Raw genomic sequence first — 18,739 nt, 5'->3', positions numbered from 1 at the left:
GAATGTGTGCATGAGTTTTTGTACGTGTGTGCCTGCACACATACATGTGCATTGAAGTATTCAGAGAGGATTCCACTATCCCGTATTCTAGAAGTAAAAAGTACTGTAAAATGCTCTCTGGAATTTGTAAACTTGAAATGTTTGTCTAATGTCTCTCAGCTTCTTATGGAAGGCTCTTTTAGAATATTCATTGACAATACCTTTGTATCTTATAATACACATGCTGCCTTTGTACTTGAAGATAATTGAACATCCCCTGTTCCCTGTGTAAAACTATTATTCATGGATATCTGATAGTGTTTATTGGCCTTAATAAGAGAACTGTCTGCGGATATTGCACTTCGTGTTACTTTACCATACTGCAAAATATGAATAAACATATTTGAATTTAAAAGAATGAGATTCCTTTATATGCCATTATTCCATTAAAAGTATGGTCTTGATTAATCTCTTTATTGAAATTACCAAATGTGGAATATAGAAATGTATTTTTAAACTGTACAGCTAAGGAATGGGATGAATAAATTCCTAACTGAATATTTAATTAGAGTTGGAAATCATATTGTGAAATTATTAATGACAATAGGCATTTTAATGTCTCTACTGTCTTGTTTAATTATATAGGCTAGCTCATTATACATATATCTTAAAGAGATTCTATGCTTGTGAGCAATTCTTTGCTTCATTCACATGAATAATGTTGTCATCTTTCATCTGACGAAAAAAATCACTAATTGGACCTGTCTGTAGTCTCTGACTTGTGGAACTTATGCTCCTAGACTTTCCATATACTACACATAGTGCTGCCTGCAGTACACACAAAAATTTGCATGTGATTTTTCCCTGTTTCATTTGTAGGAAACCAGACATTTTCAGTCACTCAAAAAAATGATTTTTTTTTCCAGGTCACCTAGAGAGAGTCCTGAGGAGACGAAAATGGCTGCTGAATGATGACGTTGCTGTGCTGCACCTATTTGACTCAAGAGAATCATTCTCTTCTGTCTTCAGTTCACAACAGCCATGGCCTTCTGTCCCTTTCCAGCTGAACCTAGGGACAGCTCATGGGGAAGCATAGTTTGGGTGTTAGGAGAAACCACTTCCCAAATTACTGCTGGCCTTACATTATTGTGCACTTTGCTTCTTCAAGAGAGGAAGGAAGTCTACTTCCATGGCTTTGCATACTAACACACAGTTCCACTGCCGCCTTTGTAGACCTTCTATCTTCATAAAAAGGATGGCTAAGAGGACAGGTATATCCACTGGAGTTGTTATCTGCTGAAATAACTAACTTGGCTTTTATTTATTGGGTTATTTGCATTACTAAATTGTAGTAGTTTTCCAGAAAGCTAATTCCAAAATATTTATTTTCTGTTCATCTGGTGGCAACAGAGGTGTAAACCACTCATTGTTAAATGAAGATTGAATACTGTTTGTTTGCTGCTCCTCAAAGTATTTCTTTAAAGGCTTTAATCATCACCTTTAACTCCCAAGTACACTTAAATCTTTTATAAGCACTGAAATTTATGGTTGGAGACAGGTATTTCTAATATCTTCCTGAAATTAGTAGACATACAGATTGTAAAATGTGGGTTTTCCTCATATTGAAATAGGAGGACTTGTTTTAATAGTTTAAATCTGGTAGTATTTTGCTGTTTGTTCACCATCCCAGTGGAGTCATCTTGTCAACTAAATTTAATCAAAGGCCTTAAATGTTTTCAATCAGAGGTTAGGTACAATTGTCATGTCTACTTCCAATAAGAAGAAGAGCTTGAATGGGGATTGTTCTATGTTGTTTTTCAAATGCTGTGACTGAGTTCCATTTACTTTTCAGACAAATACAAGTTTATTTCTAAAGAGGAAGGGAAAGGAACACAGACTTTGGTTTTGTTTAGTTTTTTGTTGTTGTTGTTTGTTTGTTTGTTTGCTTGCTTGCTTGCTTTTTCCTTGTAAGCTTTTTCCCTCTGGCCAAATATCTTAGAAAGTTAGGCAGAGTTCTTAGATTTCTGAAACAGTGCATTGCCTAGGTCACAAAAGCAAACTACTTGAGCGTTTTTCTTCCATATGTAATTCTGTTTAAATTGCAGTTTTGGTGACGTTTAAGGCCTTTTGTATTGCTTGTTGAAATACTTTGACACAATGGATCTTTATACCATGGAAAACAGGAAGTGGTGTTTTGGTGGAAGTTTCATACTTGAACAGATTTTCCACAAACACGCTGAGGCCCTTGGTACAAAGTAGCAGTTGCACATGCTTAACCAAAGAACCACCTTTCAGTTTCTAGTAACTTATAACTTACCTTGAATTTATTTCAGAGTTTGATTGACAAGATTTATATTGAATGCAGGCATGCCTTGCATTTATTGTTTACCATAACACAATGGTTGGTACACAAATCTGTTCGTATCTAGGAATAAGGATGTCTGGTTTGTGTAGAGACAGGTCTCAGTAAATTAGATGTTTATTCTATTCCCGTTGCAGAGATGCTCATAGATTGGGAAGGCACTTACTTTCTTGATAATACATGTGTATGTATTGATGATTTCTGAAAGTGTATCGCCATAGAAAGTGGCTGGCAAATAGCCTAATACTTATTAAGCGAGGAACTCCTGCTGTAGGTTTACAATAAACAGGCTGCCTATTAAGACATAAATAGCCTAAGTCCTCGGATTCTCTGCTGCAGTTTTACTGAAATTTTATGCCTAAATGTGGGGTTTCAAGTGTGCTGGTTTTGGCCTTGCAAACTTGCAGATATGTGTTTGGAGGACAGATTGAGGCTTAATGTAGTGGTTGGACTTTAGTTCATTGAAATATGGAAATATCACATTTAATATTTTAAATTTTGAAAGACCTACACATCAGTTTGAAGTTACTGTACAGAAGGATGTGTTGTTTGTATTAAGTAACTGTCCAACTGTCCCCTATTTTAATTTCCTTTTTTTTTTTTTAATTAATCTTTAATAAAACACATCTTCATAATTGTTGCTGGCTAGGGTAGAAGATGACAGAGAAACTGAGGCTGCTCCTAAATACTCCTGCAACACTCTAACCAGTTTAAATGAGACCACCATGATACTTGGGAGACTTTTTTTATTCAATTAATTAATTTATTTTTTTTGTCCAGAATTTTGCACTGAAAATGTCTTCTTCACATTATAGCCTCTTGCAGACAGCATTTACCGATTACTAGCAAGAAGATTGCATGTTTAATATATTCCCAGTTTTCTGTTGCTTTTCTTTGCTCACTGGTCAAGACATTTGTATTATCCACATTTTTTCCCAGTTATTTCTGAGACAGTCTTTCAGACTCAGCATGGTCATTTTAAAGATTTGTTGTAAATCATTATTTTGTTTGCTTGTTTTTAAGTTTTCTTCTTCTCCCTCCCTGTTCATGTGACTGCCTTAAATCAAAAAAGGATTTCTTATGTGAAGATTGAAACTGATTTCAGACAGTTATCTTCAATAATGGCAAGTCAGTGAAATCAGCCGAGAACGTATGTTGCATTTTGATGTTGCTTTTCCAACATGACATCATTTTGTACGGAGAGTTAATTTCTTGTGTAGTCTTTTAGTTTGTCCACCTTTGAAATGAGTCTGCATACTTGATGCTCTCTTTAAATTCAGCTAGGACGTGCCATGGAGAACCTTCTGTAGTATGGTCTTTCTCAGGAGATGAAGCTTAAGGATCTAGTGCTATGTGCCACGTCTGACTGAGGAATAAATTTTGTGGCTCGGTGGTATAGTACTGGTATGCTGCCAGAAAGAAAAGAACAAAACGTCCAATAACACCTTCTCAGAATATGAAATACTCGCAGAATTCTGCCACTCGTGTATTTTAACAACTCTATGTTCTTTTCTGGAAAGATTTGGCCTCTTTAAGACTAGTTCTAGTTTGGTTTAGTTGAGTCTCACAATAACCTGAAAATAATCGAAGTGGTCATTTTGACTTCTGGTCATTTCAACATACAAGTTCCTGGTTATATTGCTTTGTCTGCAAAAGCAAACAGCAGCTGTGTGAGATGAGCTTTCAAATATCTTTTAGGCTTCAGAAAAAAAAAAAAAGGCGACAGGCAGGGAGGGAAACTGCTCACACACACGCGTTTTGGTCTTTTGTAGAGGCATTAAACTACAGTTTTCTTAGCAGTGACAGTCTTAATATGTTTGTAGGTAAGAAGTTGATGGTCTTTAGCTTTACTGTAAACAGTCATTCCAGGGGCAAGTATTTACTTGTATTTGATATATTTAGTATTCAATTTGGAATAATAACAGTTCAGAATTCAGAAAGGAGTGCTTATAGCAGTAAACCAAGACAACGTGGTCTCACAGTATTGTAAAATACAATGATACCGTTTTTTATCATTCTCTTCTAGCACGTCAGGCTTGTTGCAAGTAAGTGCAGTGCCAAAGGACAAGGGTAACTGTTTTTGCACAGAGCCTCAGTTAGCCCTTTCTCCCCTTCCTACACCTTAGCTGAACGTTACTGTACTGCAGCAGAACCAGCAGAAGCGAATGTGTGCCCGTTTACAGCCCAGCTTGTTAACCTCAGGTCACTGTAAGCACTGGCTTAATTGAACACGACGCAGCAAGTTGCAAAGGGTGAGAGTCCAGCACATGCTCATTTTGCCAGCCTTACTGCAATACGCTGGCTTTCAGCACAGATGCGCTGTGACCAGCTGGGAGCAGCAATGGTTTATTTTGAAAAAACAGTGTTTAACATCAGAGGCATACATACAGTATGCATTTTCCAGAAATTAACTTGATACCCCCGTGTCTAATAATTGAGACAACAGTCGGATTTTTCCATTCACATTGGTATACATGTTGGTTCATCTAAGATACCTTGAGGCTTGTCTGATTTCAAAGGGTAAGTGACTTTTCTTCAAGACACTGGGAGAAGAAAGATGCACTTTTGTACATTCTGTCTGTGATTATTGGATTAGGAAATCCATAATCTGTTAAATTGAATAAAAGAAGAAAAAAAACAAAACATTGCAGAGGGAAAATCGGAGGCTTTCTCCAATATTAAACATCAGTGTAATTTCTGAAATAGGTGTTTGCTTGTAATATTAAACAGGATTTCAGAAAGCCTGAAAATACAAAATCGGATAAAATTATACCCTACTAAAACCAGCAGCAGCATTGCTAAATTGCTAATCCCAAGTACTGGTGGCAGAATATTGTAGAGTGCTGCCTTCCCTATGAACCTACACAAAGGATGGGAAAAATATCATTTTTCTCCTGAGACTGTATGGCTTTGCATCAGTGGTGGAAGATACTTCCATAACTGCCTTTATTCAGACACTGTGTATGTATTACATTGGATTAACTTTCTCACTGCTACCTTTATGAAAACCACATCATCTTTACAAATTCCATCTTGGCTTGTTTTTGAAGGGTATTATTAATTACAAACGCTTTTTGGTGAAGCATGCTTTGGCAAATCTATTCCCTTCTAATTTCTGATTCCATAAAACTAAAATTGCCTAATACTAAACCTTTTTGAGGTTTGATCTTTAACCTGTTACTGTTGTTCTCTCGTTTTCAGTAAAATTCTTTAATGCTTCATGATAAAAATATCCCAGATCACTTTTAAGTGATAAAATTGGAAATCTAAGAAAAAAAAAAATGCAACGTGGAAAATGAAGTTGACATTTTGAAACCGGAATCCATGCCAGAAGTGTAGAGCCTATTCAGGGATTCCACATGGGGTTCATAAATGTATGTGTTGATGTGCAGCATTTATAAATATGAACAGTGTCTGTTATATTCAGACTTCAACTGAAATTTCGTCTTATCATTTTTTTTAAAGATATCTGAGAACAAAATAGTTCCTGTATATAGTGAAAACAAGCACTATTTTCTAGAATTAATGTTTACTTCGTAAAGGTCAGAGGATAACCAAGCAAATACTGGTGGGGTGACTAGGACTGTTTTGCTGTAGTTAATATAAAGTTGGGAACGGCTGTTCTTCCATCTAGTAAGGCATTGCTAAGAGATTACTGGTCCTGGAAGTATTTGCACACATCTACTAAAGAGCTGCCAAAATTAATAGGTCATGAAATACGTCTTCAGATCCCCAGTCTCTTAACCTCTTCCGCATGCTCATCTGGTACCTCGTTTTGAATCTGGTTTAGTATATGAGAGTGTTGCTTCGTGCTATTTTGGGATAGATTTCCCTGAAGGGCACGCTTGGAATGTCCGTGCTGATACAGTATGTCCAATTCAGGAAGGAATTGCTAATTGGCAAGTAAGTGCATCCCTAATGTGCGCTGCATATGGTTGGACTTGGACAAATATAATTGGTGTTTTATTGAACTAGAGGTTGTTATGTAGTGATTCCAAAGCTAGGTTTGAGTCAGAAGCAGGGCATATTAGCTTGCAGCAGGATGCATTTGGAAGATAGCGAAGGCAGCATGAGTGCTCTAACATCCACGTGTCTATCTGGACGATTTTCAGCATAAAGGTTTTAAAAGGAAAATACTGATTTATTTTCCTAGCCTGACTTTTTGCGTCTTGACTTTGAATGGGGACCCAAAGTCAGAGTAACTTTTCATGGTACTGTTGTGGATTAAATGTCAGGGGCATCACGAAGCTACAGTGTAGCCACAGAACAGAAGTTGGTTAGGAATCGTCATCCAGACCATAAAGTTGGAAGAACAAAATCCAAAATTTTGGCCTCCTTTCTGCCAGTCTGAAGTTTTTCAAGAAGTATCAGTAAAAAACACCTTCATGTTGTTTATACCTTAATGGCTGAGCAGATCAATGTATTCAGTTTCCAGTGTCACCACTGGTACATTCTGCAAGCATCTAAGTTGTTCAGATTGTAACCTTTAGCAACCCTCTGCTTCAGTGATTGTTGGAAAGAAGCTTTTTATACTAATATTGGGTGTTTACCTATAAATATAAGTTAACTACTGTTTGATATTTTGGTTGGAAGACTAGCAACGGTTTGGTTTTGTTTTGTTTTGTTTTCCCCTTTGGTAAACTTCATCAAACCAAATCCAAAGAAACCTTTGATACTGTGTGCTGACTGTCTAGATCCTACTAAAATCTAAAAGCAGACCTGCGTTACAGAGTACAGTCTGTTCAAAAGCGTGCATTTCTAACCAGTACTTGGGGGGATTTGGAGCAATAACTTCTATCTGTTGACTCAAATTTGTCTGTAAATGTACCTGCGATACATTTTCAGAATGGAACTACATTCAAGACTAATGTTTCCATAACTGGTTTTGGTACAGCACCTTTTTTTTTGCACGTGTAATATTGAAAATATAATCTGTATGTCCATTTGTGACAGAGAAAGAATGTGAGTTAAGGTTGAGAAGTACTTGCGTAGACTGCGGAGGTATTTAATTAATTTTGATTGTATGCACCAGTCCTCTTCCTAATAACCTTTTTTTTTTTTTTTTTTTGTAGCAGGTATATGAGGCTTTTAACTTAATATTGTATTCACACTGCAGTCCTTTGTAAGCACAGAATGTTTAATATATTTTGAAATAAAATGCTGTTAAAGAAAAGAAAATGGAGTTTGATTTGAGTGATTGGATCTTTGAAATGAATCACAAAGACCAGGTTAATCTGGTGAAAAATCTCAAGCAAAGCTTGAGACGAAGCACAAATAAGGCAACGGATCTGCAGTCACTGAGCATAACTCCATTTAGGTCCATACTTCTTTTTTTTTTCTTCACAATTTCCATGGGGTAAGGGCATGTGCCTCAACAGTAACTATGATTGGGCTGACATCTGGCAACCTGCTACACTGCCCGCAGTAGCATGACCACGCATCCAGACCCTGCAAACGCTTGCATTCAGCAGCTGCAGGTAATGCAAGTTACTTTCATTATGACATACTCTGTGAAATGGAAATGATTCTTTGGTGTCTAAGCATAATCTTAGATCATTCTATCGACAATAAAGCAAAAGTGATCAAATCCTCTCTGCATGACTGCTCACGTGTTTAAAAAGAGGTACGGCCGATGTTCCACTTTCAGCCATCTCATTGTTCATATGAATGATACTTAGTTGTCTAAGGGATCAAACCTTGTTTAGTTAGTATGGGCAGGGATTTTTTGCGAATTATGCAATTATGCTAACAACATAATAATGACTTTTTTTTTTTTTTTTTTTTAACTGGGGCTTCCAAGATGCCCAGAGTTCCTTCTAAGTTGCTCACATGACAAACATATCCGTAACCCAGCAGCCCGTTTGCAAAACAAATGCACTTTTGTATGAACTCCTTTGCTCCCATTTTTTAAAAAAATACGTATTTTTAATGTACAAACACAGTGTTTGTTTTTATGAAGAGAAAATTATGGCTTTTCTCATGTTCAGCAGTGACAGCAGATAAAGCTTTAAAATGGTTTAGTCTCCTTTGGTGAAGGAGACTATTTGCTCAGTCTCAACTCTGCTCAAAGTACTTCAGGAGGTCTATGTCCAATATAATTAATGAGTATTTTGGAGGTGGAAGGTTAGAGTGTATGAAAGAGCTATCAGGCAGATACAAAGGAAGAAATGTGCTGAAAGGAATGTTATCGATGTGTTTTGAGCTTGACCAAATACATAGATTAAAATGTAATTGTTTCATTGTAATAAGTCCTCATCATTTCCACACTACATATTTATTCCTTGGAGAATTCAGTTGGATCAGCTGGATTGTTAATCTAAGCAAGGATTTTCTGGTACAGTCATTCATACTGTAGTTGGTTTTCCTGGAGATGACTTTGGCTCATACTGATTGCCTTTTTTTTTTCTTTTTTTTTTTTCTTCGGTCTTTTAACCTCTGAACAGAGTCAGCTCTGCCCATGCAGGACTGCAGTGTAACAATTCCTCTCTCACTTTTGGGAAGGACATGCGCTGAATAGATGCGAGCCTCTGAGGGCCTTATCACCTTCTCCATTCCCTCCTCAGTTCTGCTTGTTGCAATTTGGTTAGCATTAAGAATTAATTGCTGGGGAAGAGGGGATAAAAGCCTCTCCATCAAAGGGTTTCAGCTGTTAGCATTTAATTGAAAAGTGACAGAAAATCTATGGCAAGCAGCCGACTGCGACTTGCAAGATGAATCCATTGTTTCTTTGGGACTGGTGGGAACTAAAATCAGAAGAGTAGCTTTTACTATACATGGCATTTTCTCTGCCTTTCGGAAACAAATATTACTGAATATATCATACATTGGAGCAATCCAATTGGAGCTAATCTATTTTTTTGAACTTCAAGATGACCAGCGGGGCGTGAATTGCTCTTCCTGCTGAGTGAGGCCGAACCAAATAACTGCTTTACTAAACAACTTTTACTGAACATTGGCAATATTTTTTCCAAAGACTACCTTCATCTGTTTTCATTCTTACTGCTTTAGAAGACTTTTTGTATTTCAATTAACAGCACTGAAAAAAAAAATAGGTGGTAAGATTTTTTTCCATCTTGTGAACATTAAAGTCCCTTGTTCACTTTGCAGTTGCAATCTTCTGGCTTTACCACTCATAAAAATAACAGTTATCATTCTGAGAAAAAATAATACCCTAGACACTCAAGTATATCTAGTTGACATTAATCCAAACACACAGTGAATGATAACAAGGAAAATGGTAAGAAGAATGAAAGCAGCTCAGAAAAACACTGAGATGGTATCTCATGCTGCCATTTAAAATTTCATGCTGCAACTGAGATATATCATGTAATCCTAACATCGCATGCAAAAAGAATTGAGCTTGCGTGTTTAATGTTAAGTTTATTCTTCCCTTTGAGTGAAGGATGTTTAAATCCTTTGGCATAGCTTTATATCAAAAATTTAATAGCTTTCTTCCACCACCTCAAATCAGGAACTACTCGATGCTGATTACTTTTCTATGTAAATTCACAAGGAAGTTCATGTTACACTTCATGTAGCAGTTCTTTTTTCCCTTTTTTTTTTCTTTATACAAGATCATCTTTGAAATTGAAGTATTAATGCTGCCATTATTTGTGTTAGGATGAACCCTGAATACTTCTTTGAGGATCCAGTTCCGTGAAGTTCTGAACATGCATGCTCACAAGTGGTTTAGTCAAGTTGGTAGCTGCAAGGTGATTTAAGGAAGACACAAGAAATGCATTTATCACGTGGAGCTAAGGAGTGGTGTACTTGTGAGTTTCAACCTGCCACAAAGTGATGGCTGCATGGGGTGCACAGCCCTGTGCAGGGCTTAAAATATTTGTCTTAAATGAACAAAACCCCAACTGTTCTAGGTTGTCCACAGCCCTGTGCTTTGCTTGTCTTGCTTCTGCTTTGTTGCAACAGAGCAGAGAAAGAGATGGGATAGGAGCCATGAAACAAATAAGGAAGAAATAATGTAATTTATTCCATTTGTTTCCCAAACTCCCTTACTGGCCTTTTAGGCTCCTTATTTTATGTTCTTAATTTGTGCCATGTTCCGCTGTGCTAACACTAGAATAAGCGTGAGCATAGGTGTGCAGCTACAAGTACTGAAAGCTGCTCATGGAGATGTTGCCCTCCCCATTCCTGACCACATGCAGCAGAGCTGATTGCCTGGCAGGAATACTGCATCAGTCCCCCGTGCAGTGTTCAGCCAAAATGAAGCACATGAGCCTGGCACTGTATCCACTCCATTCTTCGTGTTGTGCCAACAGCTACGAAAATCTGCTCTAGCTATTCCTTCAACTACTTCCTCCTCCCTTCAGTGTAATGAGAGTTTAAAAAAAATTGAAGGCACTTGCAAATGCATGCAGGTGAAAAGCAGTAATCCAAATATCTATACAACTATGTTGTCTTTTTTTTCTTTTTTTTTTTTTTTTTCCATGCACCTAGAACAGTGCACAAACTTGCGTTCTTGGTTCACAGCTGGAATCAAATCCTCATGCCTCAGGGACATAAAGCAGGCTGTTTTGATTTTGCCTTTCTTACCATAATCTACTCTTTAATATTAATAAAAAATAAAAACAAAATAATCTTGGGCAAACATCTGCTTTTGTTTACTGAAGAAGATGAACGGCAGAGATAAAGAACAATGTGATAAAACTTCTAAGAACTTTTGGTGCTTTCAGAATTTGTTGATAAGTATCTTTCAGATGGCATTGTCTGACAAGCTTTAGGGAACCTCGCATATAGTTTTGGCTGTATGGTGCCTTTGTGTAATAGATATGAGGCTCAGCAAGTGGAACCAAACAATACTGAGGATGAAGGCTCGTCTGGCTTGGAGATTTTGCTGAGGTTAAGCCAGCCTATGCCCTGCATCAAAACTGCTTCTAGAAAGCAAAAAGATGGGTCATTGTCATCTCCCTTCTGAAGGGAACAGAAGGCCCAATATGCAGACTGGACCCACTTGTTAGGGAATTCTGCTGCCTCCCTGGGGCTCTACAGGGTAGAGATGTAAAGAGAAAGCCTCCTACCCTGGTGTAACCCTCAGGTGATTATTTTCCATTATTGATTTTTCACAGAGGGAGCAATGAAGTTCCAACAAGAAGTCAGAGGGCAATCAAGAGAGACTTCAGTGCCTTGGGACAACTGGTTAAGGGACCAGGAGCACAAGTGGTGTTCTCCTTTATCCCTCCAGTTACAGGCAATGGTGGGGGAAAACAGAAAGAGCCAGCAGATCAATACCTGGCTCCAAGCCTGGTGTCACCAGCAGGACTTGGGGCTTTTTATCATAGGTTGACACTAAGCCTGCTGGCAACAGACAGGAGAAAGGGAGAAAAGGATTCTCCTCAAAGGGAGAAAAGGAATTTGGCACAGGAGTTAGCAGGGCTTGTTGAAAGAGCTTTAAATTAGATTTAAAGGGAGGAAGCATAAAACCAGGCTTGCTAGAGATAAGCCCAGGGGTGGCACACTGATGGTTGTGGGACAGCGTGCTAGCAAGGTCCTTTGGTCTGCCCTCCCAGTGGAGGTAGGGGGTGGGGAATCATACGACAGCAAAAACACAAGGGATAGTGATGGGTTAGAACTCACGGAAGTGCCTGAGAATGGTCACCTCAGAATTAGGGTCCTCCCCCTTGCCCAAAAGACAGCCCAACTGAAGAGCATCTACACCAACGCGTGCAGCAGGAAAACTACAATATAGTTGTCATCACATACGCGTGGTGGGATGACTTGCACAACTGCAGTGCTGCAATGGATGGCTATGAAACCTCCAGAAGAGAGAGGCTAGGAAGGAGAGGAGGTGGGGTAGCCCTGTATGTTAGGGAGTGTTTTGATTGTCTTGAGCTTGATGATGGTGACTATGGGGTTGAGTGTTTATGGGTAAGAATCAGGGGGAAGCAAACAAGGCAGATGTCATGATAGAAGTCTGCTATAGACCACACTACCAGGATGAAGAGGCAGATAAAATACTGTATAAGCAGCCAGGAGAATTCTGACAATCACTAGCCCTTGTTCTTGTGGACGACATTGACTTACCAAATGTATGCTGGAACTACAACACAGCAGAGAAAACAAGTCTAGGAGGCTCCTGGAACGTGTGGAAGATAACCTCCTGACACAGCTGATGAGTGAGCCAACTAGGGACCATGCCCTGCTGGACCTTTTGCTTATGAACAGAGAAATTGGAAGTTAGGTGGAAGTGTTGATCTGCTTGAGGGTTGGAAATGTCTACAGAGGAATCTGGATAGGCTGGACCTATGGGCTGAGGCCAACTGTAAGAGGTTCAACAAGGCTAAGTGCTGAGTACTGCACTTGGGACAGAACAACTCCATGCAACACTACAGGCTGGGGGAAGAGTGGCTGGAAAGTTGCCCATTGGAAAGGAACCTGGTGGTATTGGTCAATACCCAGCTGAACGTGAGCCAGCAGTGTGCTCAGGTGGCCAAGGCCAACAGCATCCTGGCATGTATCAGGAATAATGTAGCCAGCAGGACCAGGAAGGTGATCATTCAATGTACTCAGCTCTGGTGAAGCTGCACCTCGAGTACTGTGTTCAGTTTTGGGCCCCTCACTACAAGAAGGACATCGAGCGTGTCCAGAGAAGGGTTCTGAAGCTGGTGCAGGGTCTAGAGAACAACTCTTATGAGGGAACTGAGGTCATTTAGCTTAGAGAAAAGGAGACTGAGGAGAGACCTTATCAGTCTCTACAATGACACTGAAGGAGGTTGTAGTGAGGTAGAAGTCAGTCTCTTCTTCCAAGCAACAAGTGATAGGACAGGAGGAAATGGCCTCAAGTTGCAGCAGGGGAAGTTTAGGTTGGATATTGGGAAAAAAAAAAATCACTGGAAGGGTTGTGGAGTATTGGAACAGGCTGCCCAGTGAAGTGGTTGAGTCTCCATCTTGGAGTTACTTAAAAGATGTGTAGATATAATGCTTAGGGATGTATTTTAGTGGTAGACTTGGTAGCGCTAGGTTAAAGGTTGGACTTGATGATCTTAGAGGTCTTTTCAAACTAAATGATTCTACAATTCCATGAGCACATCCTTTTTGCAGGGCTGTTGCTGCTGCCTATGCAATGTGATTGTTGACAGCTCTGAGAACTGGAGGGAGGTGAGGCTGCAAGTTTTGCATCTTAGCCTGTGTTTCTTTGTTCTCAGAAGAAAGAAATTCATCTCCATTTTCAGGGATGTGAATGTAATGGGGCTTGTTCAGAAAAGGCATACTTCAGTAATTTTAGCTTGTCTGAACTTCAGCATTTTCTTGAGGCATTGGGCCTTATGCTGGTGAGTTAAATTTGCTGCTCCCCATCTGGAATCATGCACTGATAGGCTAAGAGGATTTCATGTGGAAATTTGGATGTAAGTAACTAATGGTACAAACAGGGTAATGATCTCCGCAAGAAACATTCTTCCAATATCAAAATTATATTTCCTCTTTTCTTCATCTGCTTTACCAACAGGGATAACTGAACTGTAGCAGTTCATAATATAAATATAAATAAATAAAATATCATAAAATAAAATTTTAAAAAATCTGTAAAAATCAGAAAGGTAATCTAGATCTGATTTGTTTGTCAAAGGAAATAGTTGCTCAGATCCCTCTCAGAGAAAGGTCCTCAAAAAAATCACCTTTCCTTGAGACATCCCAGAAGTTTTTCTTTGCAATGACAGTCCAGTTCTGCTTATTTCAATTCAACCAGGTAAAAATCATAGCCTCCTGTTCAGATGTCTGAGTAAAACACCATAACATATATATAGTCCCATCAGGAGGGAGGCAGCAATGACAGATTTTCTTTAGATTGATTTTTTTTCCTTAAGTTAATAATGTACAGAATATGGTGTATACATATATATATATATTTCTCCTAAGAAATCCCATTTTGTGAAAAGCAAGACTTCTGGCTTTCATCAAATGCTGGTTTGGTTGTGGACTTTTAAGAACTGAGACAGCAGCAGGGGAATTCAGAAACTTACACACTGGTAATGTCAAATATTTTCTTTTACAGTTCTCAGTGGTCTGTAACTGACATGTAGCAAGTTATTTCTTTCTTTATAAAATACAGCTAGTAGATAGTTGTGGCTAGACTGTCATTGCTGTCCTATTGCAATCATTCTAGCTGTGGTGAGCCTACTCCCATTTTTTCATACATCCTGACAAACCAGAAGCTGCCTGTATGCTGTAAAGCCTATTTCTTTGTGGAGATTTAAATTAATGTTTTTCTGAAGAATGAAATAACTGTAAATTTCTCTTTGGATTATTACCAATTATTGCAAAATGATGAAGTCTTACATGTTTTCCTAACCATATTTATCTGAGAAAGTGTCAGCCTTATGCTGATGGGTTCCTAATAAAACTATGGAGACAGCAATGAATTTGAACTCTCTGCTTGCCATCACCACTGGCTTACAGGCATTAAAAAGCTTGCTTTCAAAGCATTTCTACTCTCTTAAAAGAGCAAGTGAATGTCCTGTGGCAGCTAAAACTTCCAATAGATTTAATTTGGGGGTAAGAATGAACTACTTTGCACTGGCATTTATTGAGTAGCTAAATGGAACTTTCTCAATATCTTTACAAGAACATCAGGGTTGCCTGCGCACTTTCAAATGTCATTACTTTCTTCATCTCTCAGGAATAAATATTTGAAGAAAGGATTCTGGGGTTAAATTCTCCTGGCTGGGAAAAATCCAGTATATTCATGGCCATAGGTAAAGACACTTCTTTCAATATAAATCAACTAATTTCTACAGTTTTGTTCTATCTTTTAAAATAGATGTGTTCTGAATGTTCTTGTGAATTAAATAAAATATTAAGAATATTTTTTTGTTGTCGTTAAACTGAAATAATCATTTGATAAAGGGGATTCCTGTCTCCTGGACAGCCATCCACATGGCAGGTCTTGCATAAGGAAATAATTCTGTTTTGATCAACTGTAAATTTTGTTGACATGGTAGACCTGGTGAGAGCTGACAAACACCATGTCAAAACAACATTAAGATTAAAAAATGCGTTTGAAAGACAGATGGATTATACACAAGTCAAATGACTGTAAAAAGCATAAATGAGAACACTCATCCTATGAAAAACTGCAGTATGTTCTTTTGAAAAATCATTCTTGGTCTATCACATTATTGATGTATATCAAGACAGGGAGAAAAGATTTAAAGTATTTGAAGGTTAAATATGATAACTCTCAGCATTTGCAATGATATGTGAAAATTACGCCTGAGAAAACTTTGTTACTTGTCAAACTAGTCTCATTTGAACAACATACATGTTAATTGTGCCAAATGCAAGGTGATACATTCAGGTTTCGATGTATGTTATGAGGAATATATTTTGGAAGCCAGTGCTCCTTTAAAGGTTTTATGATCCAGTTAAAAATCTGACGGAATGAAAATCTCTTGTGTTGGATGCTGATTAAAACAAATACAATCTTTGGATGTTTACAAAAGATAGTATCAGGTACATGTCTATGACATTAATAGGAGAACTGAGAAAATAATTGGGCTAGACCTGAGGTTTACACATTGAAAAGAATGTTGGCTGGTAGAAAAAGTTCAGAAACAAGGGAAAAGAGTGATTCAGGCTTGGCAAATTTTCCTTCTAATGAGTGATTAAAGAAACACTGTCTTTGGAGATAAGCCAAGAAAGAGGTTATTGGCAGTAGACTGATCATATTCTAAGGAAAAATAAAAAAATAAAAAACAAAGGGTCTTCCTTTCAAGTAGGATAAAAATGGCAATATCAGATGGCTGGAATTTGATTATAACCAAATTCGGACTAGAGTTATGCCATATGTTTTAACACTAATTAACAAATGGAAAAATCACACTGATGAAGGTATTAATTATCCTTGAAGACTTAAAATCCGTAAGAGAGAAATTTTAATTACACTGTGTCCAGGACAACTGAGTGTCTGAATGAAAAACTCCTATGGCTTCTTTTGTATAGGATGGAAAATAGAGGCTAGTACAATCCATTTGTCAAAAAATCTGTGAGTGCTCCAATATAGGGAATATTTGCTGAAAACTGTAATTTCATTCAGTTAAACCCCCTCATGTACTTAAAAGCATCTGCAGTTGTCTGAAAAGATAAACAATGCCTGCTGTCTTGGCAGCTGCAAGATCAACACCTTAGATTTCATGATAGTTCCTTGTGCTGTACTGGCCTTTGTCCTTTAATGTACCTTTTTATTATAACATAAAAATGGTGGTTGCAAAAAGGCATTTTACTAGGGATTTAGGAGTAGAAATGGGTTCATGAGTCATGCTGAAGCAAGATATATTTTTCAGCTTTGTATGGCTTTGCTTTGATGTTAGCTTGTTGACTTTTGTTTTCCAAATAAGTATCTGTGATATTGAGGTTGAGTGAATTTTTTGGTTTGTGTCTTTTTGTGTGTGTGTGTGTGTGTGTGTGTGTGTGTGTGTGTGTGTGTGTCTTGTTTTTAAGAAAATGATGCCATGCCTTGATCTCTCTTAACAAGAATGTTTGTTGTTTGTGGTACAGGAAAATCCCGACAAGTTGCTGGCTTGCTTAGGTGCTTCTTCATTTTCTTCCAGGGTGAGTGTATTTTCTGGAATGACATGTGGTGTTCACATCTCCTCCAGGTATTAAGTGCTTCTTGGTGAAGAAGTAGTCTAATCTAAAATGCTCTAGGGTGCACAAGAATGACCTTGTAGCTTTGCCAAGATAATAAATGTATTGGAAAGTCCCAGTGGAACTGATTTTTTTGTTGGCTTTTCTTTTTCTCCCCATGAAATCCAGTTCAGAACAACTGGGTAAATGGTTGCTGGCTGCAGCATCTTTATCACAGTTAGTTATACCACGTCATTGTCACTGTTTTTGTAAAGAGACTGACTCTTTTCACAAACTGTTTGCATATATTTGGACCAAGACTCATTATTTTAATTTTTGCCTTTAAAACAATTGTTTCTGTCATAATCCAAGTAATCTTTCTCAAAATAGTCCAACATTTTTGCTGATGCATGGAGTCCTTTTTGTGAAAAGATTGATGTTCCTACTGCTAGATTTTTTTTTCCCTGTCTTTTACTTCTTTCCAAATGACAATGTTTGGGTAACTTGTTAACAACACATCTCAGCCTACTGATATGAAGGAGGAGGCTGTTGATTATTATTATTATTCACAGGAGGTAGGGGGAAATCTGGGTGGGCTAGTCAGTGTTGATGTAACTGTGCTTTCCTTACCAAGCGTGGGTGTTTAAGCAGGTATGAGTGGCATCAGAGCCAAATGAATCATAGAATCATTAAGGTTGGAAAAGACCTCCAAGACTATCTGGTCCAACCATCACATACTGCCAGTGTTACCCACTAAACCATGTCCCTAAGCACCACGTCCAACCTTTCCTCAAACACCCCCAGGGACGGTGACTCCACCACCTCCCTGGGCAACCCATCCCAATGCCTGACTGCTCTTTCTGAGAAGAAATGTTTCCTAATTTCCAACCTAAACCTCCCCGGTGCAACTTGAGGCCATCCCCTCTAGTCCTATTGCTAGTTATCTGTAAGAAGAGGCCGACCCCCTGCTCTCCACAACTTCCATTGTAAAATGAAAGCACTGTGTGGTTTGCTCAAAGATGGAGGAAGCCAGCGACATAGCAGCAGAAGGGCCCAGGGAAAGGACGTGAGGCCCTCACCTTGCTCCCTGCTCTCCTGGCAGGTTCGACTCTCTGAATTACTTGGCTGGATAGGGTGGCTGTGGGGAGCCTTGGGCAGTGTCATGGGGTGCAGGAGAGGTGAGTTTGTGAGTGTTGTGAGGGCAAGGGGCTGCCTTGCTCTCCCAGGCCACCATGTTTGCCTGCTGGCCTGTGTTGCTGTGGGCCCTGAAGTGGAGCAACCTCTGGAAAGCGGACATCACCCTCCTGGATCTGGGCTGGCGTCATTTTTTGGCACAGCAGGCACGCTCATAACTTCTCTGAGGTGGTTTAATATTCATGCCAGTTGTAAACTATTGGATATGCTTTGTTGCCCGCTGCAGTTTGTGTTTGCTTTTTCCCACTAAAAGGCTAAAAAGTAACCATGGTTCTGTTAGTGGTTCTGATAGAGCTGCCGCCACAGGGTTTACTCAGAGTCTGTCAGATGCTTGAAATTTTGGGCTGTCATTCTGACCACTGATGGTGTTAATTATCTTCTGGTTTGCATTCCTTTCTTCCTTTCCAGGCAACCCTTTGCTTTCGTCTGCCAACATGTATGAGACACTGACAAGCCAGGGAAGTTGTTAATTGTATGTTGGTATACATTCAAGCAGAGGCACAGAATAGAGGCGCAGACTAAAGGTCAGGTCTGGAAAGGGAATTAGGATTTTTATTCCCAGTCTCACTGTTGAGTTCATTTTAAGCCTAGAGGCAGCTAAAATTTGTAGGAGTTACTGGTTTTAAT

At 38.7% G+C, this 18,739-nt stretch overlaps 1 protein-coding gene across 4 annotated transcripts in view; it reads left to right on the top strand.

The window, feature by feature from the left end:
- TMEM245 (transmembrane protein 245) overlaps positions 1-7,514 on the top strand; it is a 90,544-nt gene extending 83,030 nt beyond the window's left edge. For all 4 annotated transcript variants that reach the window (XM_035319707.1, XM_035319706.1, XM_035319705.1 and 1 more), the window contains one exon: positions 906-7,514. In XM_035319707.1, the coding sequence (XP_035175598.1) occupies positions 906-951 (46 nt within the window). In that variant the 3' untranslated portion in view covers positions 952-7,514. The remainder of the gene's footprint in view (positions 1-905) is intronic.
- Positions 7,515-18,739: the final 11,225 nt, after the last annotated feature.

Source organism: Oxyura jamaicensis, chromosome 2, assembly GCF_011077185.1.
Source record: "Oxyura jamaicensis isolate SHBP4307 breed ruddy duck chromosome 2, BPBGC_Ojam_1.0, whole genome shotgun sequence".
Taxonomy (NCBI): Eukaryota; Metazoa; Chordata; class Aves; order Anseriformes; family Anatidae; genus Oxyura; species Oxyura jamaicensis.
The sequence above is the reverse complement of the archived record's forward strand: the minus strand, read 5'-3'. Positions and strand labels throughout refer to the sequence as shown.